Genomic DNA, 13,057 nt, shown 5'->3' on the forward strand with positions numbered 1-13,057 from the left:
CTGAGATAAGTCCAGCTTTCTTTCCACCTCATTTCCAGTTTCCTCTCACTTGTTTCATTGGAGGTCCCCTTGTGGTACAGTGGAAATATATAAGCTCTGAGACCAGATGGTCCTGGGCTTTACCCTGTCTCCACCTCTTCACAGCACTGAGGCCTTGGGCAGTTCACTTTTCACTCTAAGTCTCATTCTTCTACATTGTAGGATCCTGGGATAATATGTCTGGCATATAGAAAATAATCAGTAAATGATACCTTGATAGACACTCTAGGATGCCTGACCCAGTCTCATTCCAAGACTCTTTCTCTTTTGACTATTTCTATTTTTGAGATATAAAAGCTTAGAAAAAAAAAAACCCAAACCTTGATTTATTGGCATTCCTTGGAGCTAGAAATGGGCCATGGCCATGTGACAAAGTTACGGTAAATGATGTGTTGACAGAAATCCCTGGCAGGAGAGGCAAGGGAAAAGACATTCCTTCCTACAAACAAAGGAGAATCCTCATAGAAAGAGGCACTTGCCTTTTGTCCATCACTCTTCTTATTGTCTGCACCACAAAAAATGAGTTCTAAAGGTGCAGCATGCATCTTGCAACCATCAGGTGATAAGCAAGATGAAGAAAAACAGCACATAAAGGACAGCAGAACAGAAAGGCCAAAAGAGCCTGAGAGCCCACCAGTATTATAGTGTCTCTCTGAAATATGAGACAGGGCTGCTCAGTCCCATGCTCTTTGAAATATGAGGAAAATAAGCCTTTGCTGTTTAATCTTGTGTTAGTTAGGTTTGCACATTCTTGTAGCTAAAGGCAATGCCTATCTAATTGTTTAGAATAGCTGTTTATTATTTTATTTCTTCTGAAGTCACTTAGTAATAGGCAATGGTATGTGCAACACAAAACTTTTGTCAGTGTAATTAACAATGCCAACCTGCTGCAGCTTGCCACTTAGACTACCAAGAAATGCCACTGCATTGGAATCTTGATTTGTATTACCACTAAAGATAATGTGAAAGGCTTCACACATCAACCCCTAAAGTCTCAAAACAAATTTGAAGTGCTCATTTTTTAGAAATTATAATTGAAATCCCCTCATTCTATGATAACTGATGTTGTTACCACATAATGAATAAGCCAGCATCAACCAACATTCCAAAGCAAATCTGGGACACTGAACAAGAAATAAACAAAAATAATTTCACTGGGCTCTGTGCCTGGAAAAACAAGGCATGTAGTATTATACTCAACTGGTTTGAATGGAAAACCAAATTAACATAATGAATGAAATGCTGTGAAAAATGTTTGGAAAACTGACACAAATGCAACTCAGTGTAGAGGAAAGGCACTTTTAAAAGACATTTACCACTGTCACACAGGTGAGGGCCATTGAATACAATAAATTAATAAGCAAGTATTTACTCAGTTTCTATTATGTTTAAGGCAATGTAGGAAATGCAAAGAATGAAGCTGTAGGCCAATTTCAAGGCCCATAATGATTTGGGAATGACAAGATAACAGAAGTCTGATACACTGGTGCCAGAAGGTTTAGAAAGATGACTCCAGCAGCAAGGAAGAGAGTATTTTAAGGGAAGGACACTTACTATGAGCTAAAGTAGATAGGGAAAATCTGACTATACAGAAAACAAGTGGGATTTTCATGATGAATAAGGTGACAAAGATACATTCCAAGTGAGGGAAAATTCTCCTGGGTAAGGAGAAATAAGAGTGTGAGCTGAAAATGAACAGGCCAGCTTGACTTGTCCCCAAGTTTCAAAAAAGTTAGAAGATGAAATGGTAGTTAGTGAGTGGAGTGTGGGGCCGGGTGCGGTGGCTCATGCCTGTAATTCCAACACTTCGGGAGGCCGAGGCAGGTGGATCACGAGGTCACAAGATCGAGACCATCCTGGCCAACATGGTGAAACCCCGTCTCTACTAAAAGTACAAAAATTAGCCAGGCGTGGTGACACATCCCTGTAGTCCCAGTTACTCAGGAGGCTGAGGCAGGAGAATCACTTGAACCCGGGAGGTGGAGGTTGCAGTGAGCTGAGATTGTGCCACTGCACTCCAGCCTGGCAATACAGCGAGACTGCGTTTCAAAAAAATAAATAAATAAAGTGGACTGTGGGGAGCTTAATAAGCTGATTCTTAAGTAATTTGAACTGAAATCTACTTACATGAGCTAAGAGCATATAAGAAAGTGCTACAATTGTGTCTCCTTAATTTTAATAATGTGATGGCCCAAAGTGTTGGTAAGTTAGTAAGGTTCTCATTATTGGCTTTCTCTGCCAGCTCTCAATTGAAACTGCTTTTAGCAGCAATCCTGTAATCTTTCAATTAAAAAACCCAATGGGCACATCTCTGTCCTCATCCGACTTAATTTCTCTATGACGTCTGGCTCCGTTTTTCTCTAATGTCTCACCATTATTAATCTATCTCCTTTACTGATACTCTCCTCCTGGTTCCTCAAATGTTAGTATGATCCAGGGTCCTACCCTTGACCTACTTCTTTCCTCCCTCCTATTGAAGCTCTCTTTAGTATTCCTGAAGAATCTCACATATGATCTTTTTTTTTTTTACATTAGCATCAATATATTGATGGCTGTCAAATCTATGCCTTCAGTCCATAACGCTGTCTTGATCACCTGACCCTCATGTCTATGTGCCTACAAGACATGCATAGAAACCTCAAACAGTAGACCCAATACTGAGTTCATTAATGCTCCTCAGACACTTATTTCTCTTCTGCATTTACCATCTGGATTAAAGTCATTAATCATATTTGCTAGGGCTACTACAACAAACTGCAGTCAGCCCTCTGTATCTGCGGGTTCCACATCCACGGATTCAACCACGTGTGGATCAAAAATATTCAGAAAAATAATGGATGGGTTCATTTGCACTAAACATGTATAGGCTTTTTTCTTGTCATTATTCCCTAAACAATACAACATAAAAACCATTTTCATAGCATTAATATTGCATTGGGCATCATAAGTAATCTAGAGATTTTTTTAAAGCATATGGGAGGATGTACAGAATATTATATCATTTTATATGAGGAACTTAAGCATCAGTGGATTATGATATCCTCAGGATGTAGTGGAACCAATCCAATGACACCAAGGGGGACTGTGCCTCAGACTGAGTGGCTTAAACAACAGAAATGTATTTTCTTACAGTTCTGGAGGCTAGAGATGCAAGATTAAGGTTGGTTTGGCAAGTTGGTTTCCTGAGGACTCTCCTTGGTTTGCATATGGCTGCTCTGTTTCCATGGTCAGCAGTCCCTCTGTGCATTCACACCCCTGGTGTATGTTTGTTCTAATCTCTTCTTGTAAGAGTCAGACTGGATTAGGGGCAACCCTAACAACTTCATTTTAACTTAATTATTCAAAAGCCTCATCTCCAAATACAGTTAAGGCTTCAACATATAAATTTGTGAGTGACATGAATCAGTTCATAACAGCCCTTAAACCAGAAAGAGGATTCCAAAAGATCTCCTTTTCCTTCATCTCTTATGTCAAGGCCAACCTGTTCTAACTCTGAAATATATCTGCATACCACCTAAACTCCTTAGGGTTGAACTTCAACTCCATGACTTTTCTTATGAAAAAAGGTCAACTACTTGCTGTTTCATCACCTAAAATTAACATTCTTTCCTTTCAGTCTTACTCTACACACAAATCATCTTTCAAGATTTGCTTCAATATTGTTTCTCCTGTGAAGTTCTTCTTGACTCTGCTCTACCTCTTGCTGACCTTCTCCTTGTCTGAGAAGAATTTATTATTTCTGTCATTCTACTATCACTGAACATACTATATTGCAAAATTGGATCTCTGTCCACCAGAAGATTATAAGCACTTTGCAGAGGGCAAGTGAGGGAGAAAAAACATAACGTAGGCTCTGAGGTTTGGCTGCATGAGTGTAAATTCTAGGTTACCTTTTTTTTTTTTTTAAACTATGTCAATTTTGTCAAGTCACTTAAATTCATCAATAAATGGGAATAGGAATAATACTTATTTCACAGAGTTATGAGAAGTAAATGAAGTCACCTATGTGAAGCACTTAGTATGAAGCAGAGACTCAATGAGAGCTAGCTATTTTTATAAAACCTATAGAATATAACAACCATGACCACATCTTTTATTGAGCATATTCTATATACCCTGTGCTATGCGAATTGCATATATTTCCTATTATAAACTTATAACAAATGTAGGAGATAACGTATAAGTACCTCATTTTATAGATGGAGAAACTCAGTTCCTGAGACAGTAAGCAGCTTCTGGAAGGACTAATAGCTAAAATTTAGTGGAAAGGATTTAAGCTGAGGCTTAAGATGTTTCCAAGCATATTGTCTCCATTTTGACATCTCCAAATGCTAATGCAATGCCGGGGTCAGAGTGGGTGCTCAATGAATATTTTTTGAACGACTTATACATTATTAATCCACTTTTAAATTTACATTAAATTTTAAATATAATTTTAAAAACTAATTTAATTAAATTAATTTGATTTTAATTAACTAAAAAAATTAAAGCCTCCTGCTGAGGCTATTTTCCTTCACTCAAAGGAAACAATTCCCTCTGAACCACTCCATCCAAAGGCCCTCTGTTCTCAGTCTTGTGAATGTTTTTCCTAATCCTTTCCCACCATTGAGGACCCGGTGTCCAAAAAGACTTTGCCTACCCTGGCTTATTGTACTAAGCAGACATTCCCTCTCCTCTCCTCCCCTTCCCTCCCCTTCCCTCCCCTTTCTCCCCTTCCCTCTCCTTCCTTCCTTCCTTCCTTCCTTCCTTCCTTCCTTCCTTCCTTCCTTCCTTCCTTCCTTCCTCCCTCCTTCCCTCCTTCCCTCCCTCTCTCTCTCTTTCTTTCTTTTCTTCTTTCTTTTCTTTTCTTTCTTTCTCTTTCTTTCTTTCTTTCTTTCTTTCTTTCTTTCTTTCTTTCTTTCTTTCCTTCCTTCTTTCTTTCTTTCTTTCTTCCTTTCCTTTCCTTTCCTTTCTTTTAATAAAAAGGACATATTTAACTGCCAGCCAAGATTTTTGATCAGCAACAAAAGAACCTCAATTGCCAAGCTGATTGACATATAAATCCAAATTTTTTATCAAAGTATTTCTTAACTGATACAGAAAGACATAAACAGGGCCTCGTATTAAATTCACTCCATAAGTAACGCTTGACATGAACATAGAAGTAAGTGGTGTACACATTATTTTTGGAATGAAAGTAAAATATGTGCCAAAAAGGAAGGTAGTTTTAAAGGTGACAAAAACCATCAGATTTCTGTTGAAGGCTCGTGCGCTCTCTCTCTCCCTCTCTCTCTCTCTCTCTCTCTCACACACACACACACACACACACACACATACACACACACACCAGCAGATGCACCAGCTGAAAGCTACTGTACATACAAATAGTAGTTTGAATTTTGTGCTCATCTTCTACTAATGCTGTTCACTGACAAAAGGCCTACATTATATTCCACACCTTGTTAGCCTCTTCTATAAAATAGGTTCCTCATTTAAATAAACTCCCTCAAAACATAGATAAATAATTAAAGTATTTTTAATAGAAGTCCATGCCATTTATATCTCTTAAATGAAACCCATCATATGAACCTCAGTATTAATTAATTTAATTAACATGAACCTTATTTCTACAACTTAGATGAACTTCAGTGATGCATTTGCAGAAGATGCAACACTGGGTCATGTCATGCACTCATTTAGTTTTTTTAATGTTATGACACAATACTGCTACAGTTACATGGTGACATTTTAATAATCAAACACTTATTTGGAAGTTTTAAAAATATCATATGTTAAGGTGTGCCTTTCCTGTAAGACATGCCATCAATTGTTGAATTTCAATGTGTTTTACTCCATTAAGTGCAGATAAAAATATTTTCTTTTTCTTTTTCTTTTTCTTTTTTTTTTTTTTTTTTGAGACAGGATCTCACTCTGTCACCCAGGCTACAGTGCAGGAGTGTGATCACCAGTCACTGCAGCATTCACCTCCTGGGCTCAAGCAATCCTCCCACCTCAACCTCCCAAATAGCTGGGACTACAAGTGTGCACCACCATGACCCGGGTGATTTTTAATTTATTCTTTATTATTTTTTATTTTTGGTAAAGACTGAGTCTTCCTATGTTGCCCAAGCTGCTATCAAACTTCTGGTCTCAAGCAGTCCTCTTGCCTTGGCCTCCCAGATTGTTGGTTATTTTTAAATTATCATTTTATAACCGTGGTTACTTATAATAGTTACTCTGTCTTTCTAAAAATACTACATACTTTTATGGGACATTTATAATAAGGTAGCAATAGAAAAAACTGTTCTTGAATGTTCAGCATATATTAGAAGTAATATTTTCATATGAAATAATGTTGAGATAAAAACACCTAGGGACTTACTAACAAATATTTCAAAAAATTAAATCATATTTTGCATAATATAATTAATGTTAAAAGTGTTTTGCTATTTTTTATTTAAATCTTGCAAGAGATAGTCTTTACATTGCACATGTTCCCTAAACAAAATGAGAATATTATTGAGCACAATTTAATATATGTATTTAAGTACAAATGTAAAACTCATTTTTAAGATAGAATTTTGGATAAGTTTGTTACTGGTTGACAGTGTTCAAATGGATGTCCTTCACTTCCAAACCACAGATGTAATCTTTCAAGTGCAAGCAGCTCTACTAGTGTGACACGTTAGTCTCTCTCTGCTCCTTAACTTAGCTATTTCAAGGGAAAGAAGAAGAATACAATTCGATTAAGTTGGGAAGGTGATATGGACGTGTATAGGATAGCCCCTTTGTCTTCCCTCTCTTTAGGGAGCAACTATTCTGCTCTGGTTCTCCAGACATTAAGTTACATAGTGAGAGGCTCTGCTTTGGCCTCAGTCCAGCTTTGTGACTGAGGGGCAACTTTGCCTAAAACTAGAGCTCACTAGAAGGAAGCCCACTTGGAGGTAGAGATATTTCATGTTTTCCTTTATTAGTGTCATCAGAAATAAAGGTGACATTTGGTTTCCAATCTACTCATTTCTCATTTTTCTTTTTCAGCTGATTCAGAACGTGGATGGCAAAAGTGAGTATTTTTATTGAGCTTTCTCAAACTCCAAATAAAAAAGTATACTTCACCGCTTTTATTCATTGCAGTCCACCAAGATGGGGATTTCTCCCCTATCAAGAGACATAAGGAACATAAGACAAAGATAATTAAGGAATTTGTATAATACCATTAGGCATGGTCCTCATATTCAAAACAAGTCAGTTAAAGGTTAATAAAACTACCTTCTTTCAAGCAAAAAAAAAGTCATGTATTTCTTTCTAAGGATTGTGTTATATTTCTATATATCCACACATATTTGTGAATGTACATAATATCAATATATATTTATATGTTTGAATAATTTTATTCAAAGGATCCTTACCCTTTGTGTTTCTATCTTACAAAGAAAATATTAAAAGCAAAAACTGTACACACCAATTTCCATACTTTGTGGAACTTACATTGGACAGGTACTACACTTGCTCTAAAATTCAAGTAACTTTAATTTTAAGATGTCTCTTCCCTTGCATATGTAAAATAAACCACAGAATTTAGTCATGCCAATATACAACAAAACAGACATGCATTTGCAAGGCTTTCAAATGCTAGAAGTGAGAGCACCAAACTATGATGTCTGTTCATTTGGGTTGTCATTTCAAGAGACATAATGTATTGAAAACAATCACACACATTTTTAAAAAGAACTGGAATAAAAGAGTCCATTCTTAAAAAGACATAGCTGTTGAAATGTCAAGTAGCTGATTCTAAAAAAGAACTTACTACATAGGAAATCCACAAAGGATAATTGCTTTTTCTTTGGTGACTAGAATCCTACTGCTGTTTAAAACAAATAGTATCAGCAGGTTTCAGTGTTAACTTATGTCAGCTTACATAAAATGCAAAGAATTTCTAAATAACTTATAATCAGAAGATACAAGGTAAACAACACAAATTCTTAGACTCCTTTAAAGATAACTGAAAAGCTTGTTTATGTCTTAAAACAAAGTATTATATTTTTATATACGATAAGGTACAGGATTCACATTTGTTTGCAACTTTCTATTCTAACAACCACTAAGCTAGACTTCTTACCTTTGTACATAACTACACTTTGCACATCTAAGTTTGAGCTGCAGCAATCTAGAGGAAATGGAGAGATGTATTTTTAATCACTACCTCCTAACGTTACTTATTCCATCCATTAATTTTTGACTAATACAATGAAGTGGTGTTAATCCTTATATTGTGATAAACTGTTTTCTCATCCTCATCCTATTAACATAGGAATATGGACTTTTAGTTCCTGTCAAGTGAGTCTTTATTATAAAGATGATAGAATGTAAATGCATGTGAGTCTCTGTGATTTTGGAATATGCACCAAATACTGACTGCTAACAGTTATGAATATTTATCAGTTGCTGTTATTAAAAATGCATTTTTCTCTCCAAGAGTTTTTAAGTAAACAATTTCAAAATGTTACTCCATCTGTCAATGTTTTCTGAAAACGGTACAAACCTTCTTTTTTATCTTCTGGAGTAATCTTCACTTTTGTATCTGTTATATCTTTGAATGAGGCCAGAAAAAGTACTACATCTCCTTTTTCATTCTTTATGGGAACAATATCCAGTAGGCACCAAAATGGAGACCCTGCAACAGTGAAAACAAAAAAACAAAAAATACAAATCAACCATTGCCTTGTGTTATTTCTATGGAAATCTCAATCATTAATAAAAATAAAGCCCTTAGTGTTTTCTTCAATCCCACAACTCCCTCCATCTTAAAAATGTCAGTTTTCAGATTCCATAAATTTCTATCCTATATGCATCTCTCTTTATTCCAAAGGAAATGCTTTTTCTGAAAATAAAGAAGTATTTTAAACAAAAATTCTTGTCTGTGCTGAGACATTTCTGCTTACATTATTCAAACTGCATTTCTTCTTTGGACTTGTTGATGTTGAAGCATTCCACTTTATGAGAGATTGCCCCTTTCCACCCCCAGCACACAGTTTTCATCAATAAAGACTTTTGTTTGGTATGAGTTTGCCAGAGGTTTATATAGTCAATTTAAAAATCAAAGCTTGTACAACAGAATGCTAAAATAAAAAAAATGAAAAATACCAAGTTTGGGGGAGCATGCATAGCCACTTAAACTCTCATACATTGCTGGCTGGTTGCAAATTAATACATCTACTTTAAACACAGGTAGTATTAAAATTTAATCTCACAATACTACATTATATATCAGCGTGAATGAGTAGGACTTACAATCATCTGAAACCAAATGGATGAGTATCACTAATATAATGTTGAGTAAAATGCCTCAACACAAATGAGTAGAATGCAGTAAGAATTTGTTTACATTAAGTACAAAAACAGGCAGAACTAATTTATGATGTTAAACGTCAGGTTAATGGTTACGTTAGGGAAATTGTGATTAGAAAGGCATTCAGGTCTGGGAGTTGTAGGATGCTGGTCAAGTTTTGTTACATGATCTTTATGTTGTTTACATAGGAGTGTTCAGTTCTTAAATGCTTATATGTATTTTTCAGTAAGTATGCTACATTTCAAAAAATATTTGAAGAAGAAATAATCAAATTCAATTCAATTTTTGAGCAAAAAACCATGAGAAATATCATTAAAATTCAAGTTCAAAATATAGTAGCCAAATGGTATTGCCTAAAGCTTATATTTTCAAGTTTTAAATATATTTTAAAATATATATTTTAGAAATATGTAAAAAATCTTGCACTATGTTTCCTACTGAAAGGCATTTTGGACAGGGATATTTGAAAATGATGATAAAGTTGTTGTTGCTTAAAAACTAAATTATTAATCTATTCATAAATAATTTTCCTTCATCATCTTTTCATGAGGGGAAAAAGACTTCAATCCTCTGAATTTTCATCTTATTTGGGTGTTGATTTCAAAGTCAGGGTACAAGACAAAAATATAAGAGGGTCAGAAATATCCTTGATATTTTGAGTTGTTTTGCATACACTGTATTAGATCTCATAATTTCCAACACAGCTGATGTATTCATCCAGCCTTGGGATCTATCATTCTTTTCTGCAGTTAAACACCAGGTGAAGCCATTAATTTATATTTAGGAGCCATGTGATATAAAAGTCTATTTTATTGTAGCTGCTGCTGTATTTGTTTGAAAGAATGGTTGGATTATGTATGATGTGCTGCTCTCATAAGTTACACATGAAATATAATGAAATATGCTTGCTCTTCTGTATTGTCCCAATAGTTTTAGAGTCATGATTTCCTCTTTTTTTTTTTTTCCCTATGGTATCCCATTTCATTCATCTGCCCCAGTTTCTATGCCATGGCAATCTCATTTCAATAGCTCATCACCAGGCTCTAGAAGACCTGGGATCTAACACTAGCCATGGTTCTAACACTAGCCATGAAATGATAGGGAAGTCAATTAACCCATCTGGAACTGGGTTCCCTTCATTGTAACATTCTCACATCCTTCACTCCAGTAGTGAATACAGTGACCCCAAAAATGCTGAGACAATAAATCAACTCAAGTGTTCGTGATTCATGGAGAAGCCTCAAAAAATAAGCCATACCCATAGCCAAACACTGCTACCCTCATCATCCCAGAATGGTTCTTAATTGAAATTTTATCTGTGGTCACCATTTCAGATTGGGAGCCTTTTTCAATGCTGTAGCTATGATAGAAACAAAAAGACCATCGGGCTAAACTAATAATCAGATCTTAGAGAAAGTAATAGTGGGAATACAAAGAATGGTATGAATCTGACATTGTGGTTGAAATTCTAAAGCACCTCTCTCTTGCAAGAACATCACCAAATCATAACCAAGGCTATTAATTTTCCTGAGAATATTTTATCTGTATACTCAGACAAGTATCATTACTGTCTCCAAAGAGCCTTTGCATAGGTGCACCAAAGTATTTTGGAGAGAGCCAAAACCACAGCATGAGGTGAAAGCCAAGGAAATAGCTGTTAATATAGCAATATTCACTGATCGGCCTTTGAGGCACAGCCATCATTTCACATTATATTCTAGAAGAACTGAAAGCTTACTTTGAGATTTGTTTTTTAACTTACAGTGATGTGATCACTGACATTTTATAAATTCAAGAAAACTTCATTAATTCAGATCTTTCTAAATTCAAGCTTTGGAATGATTTTACATGAACTAGGCTGATGTCTACCTTCCCAGTGCCTATATGACAAAAAAGCTTATGAAGGAAACAGTGTAAAGGGCATAAAAACTGTTTCCTTCCTCCCTCCCTCCCTCCCTCCCTCCCTTCCTTTCTTCCTTCCTTCCTCCTCCCTCCCTTCCTTCCTTCCTTCTCCCACTCGTGTTCAATGCAAGACCCTTTATACTGAGCATGCTCTCTTATCCTCTGCTTCTCTGCTTTCCTAAATCTTTCAAGCAAGTACTCCACCCTGGATTTCTAATGACACTTTCTACCTCTTATGAATGCAATAATTCAAGGCTATTCTCCAGGATCTGGCTCTTCCTCTCTTACCTGTGGGCACAATGATGATCAACTCTCTCAGTCAAGAGCAATTCAAGCCCAGTGCAACAAATCTCTCTTAGGGTTAAGGTGGGAGGCTGCAAGTCCCTCAGCCTCAAATTCAGAGATGTAAACGATTTATAAGAGCAGAGTTAGAGGGCAGACATTTCATGAAAATTTCAACTCCTTCTTTATATAGCAGCAGTAATTACCATGCGGGTTGGAGAGTGCCAACACACATGAGACTCTGACAGGATTTAGGTTAATGACACCTTTAATTTCTATGGATAAATACAATCATGGAGAGAAAACAAGGTTTTTACCTTATATGGGAAAATCTACTTTTGGAACTGAATAGTTACACAAAAGCTCAAATCCGGTGGAATGTCCCCTGTCTCCATTTTGGTACTTTCTTTTTCTTCATTGGGAAACAAGGATGCAGGATAACTTGACTTGCTAATATTTTTGTTGTTTACTTCTTTTTATTGAGGTAAAACATACATATATAGTTTACCACCTGTGCCTTCTTGTTTTTTAAGAGAAAGTCTTACTCTGTCACGCAGGTAGGAGTGCAGTGGCATGATCACAGCCTACTTTAGAGTCAAACAATCCTGCCACCTTCCATGTAGCTAGCACTACAGACGTGAACCACCATGCCTAGCTAGTTTTAAATTTTTTTGTAGAGATGGGGGTCTCACTATGTTTCCCAGGCTGGTCTTAAACTCCGGGCCTCAAGGGATCCTCCCACCTTGGCCTCTCAAAGCGCTTGAATTACAGGCATAAGCCACCATGCGCAGCCCATCTTTACCATTTTTAAATGTACAGTTCAGTGGTAATAAATATCTTTATAGATATTTTTCCCTTCACCCTCCTGCCTCCCCTTCCTAGTCTAGGGTAACCAACAATCTACTCTCTGTCTTCCTAAGATACACTTTTTTAGCTCTCAAATATGAATGAGAACATGCAATATTTGTCTTTCTGTGCTTGGCTTCTGTCACTCAACATAAGGGCCTCCAGTTCCATCAATGTTTCTGCAAAAGACAGAAATTCATTCTTTTTTATGGCCAGATAATATTCCATCATGTATATATACCACACTTTATCTATCCATCCCTTGATGGGCACTTGGGTTGATTCCATAACTTGGATATTGTGAGTAGTGCTGCAACAAATACAACAGTGGAGATATCTTTCATATATTGATTTCCTTTCTTTTGGATATATACCTGGTAATGGAATTGCTGGATTACATGGAAGTTTTATCTGTGGGTTTTTGAGGACTTTTCTTCATAGTGGCTGTACTAATTTTTGCTAATATTTATAAGTATTAGAGAACTCATATGATTTCCAGAAGCCACTAAAATATACTTGTCCATAGATAAAAACTCATAATATAACTAAAAATAATGTTTCTAGTATGGATTCATGGTTTAGTAACTTAATAACCTAGTAACTTAATACAAGCAGGTATAAGGAAAATTGAGTTGCAAGTGGTCCCATTCTCTTTAGTGA

The 13,057-nt window shown here is 36.1% G+C and overlaps 1 protein-coding gene across 1 annotated transcript in view; it reads right to left on the reverse strand.

Moving 5' to 3' along the window:
• KCNH8 (potassium voltage-gated channel subfamily H member 8) overlaps positions 1-13,057 on the reverse strand; it is a 383,990-nt gene that overhangs the window by 237,659 nt on the left and 133,274 nt on the right. Inside the window, exon 3 of the mRNA XM_023207239.2 lies at positions 8,561-8,692. Within this exon, the coding sequence (XP_023063007.1) occupies positions 8,561-8,692 (132 nt within the window). The remainder of the gene's footprint in view (positions 1-8,560; positions 8,693-13,057) is intronic.

The sequence above is a fragment of the Piliocolobus tephrosceles genome, chromosome 2, assembly GCF_002776525.5.
Source record: "Piliocolobus tephrosceles isolate RC106 chromosome 2, ASM277652v3, whole genome shotgun sequence".
NCBI classification, from domain to species: domain Eukaryota; kingdom Metazoa; phylum Chordata; class Mammalia; order Primates; family Cercopithecidae; genus Piliocolobus; species Piliocolobus tephrosceles.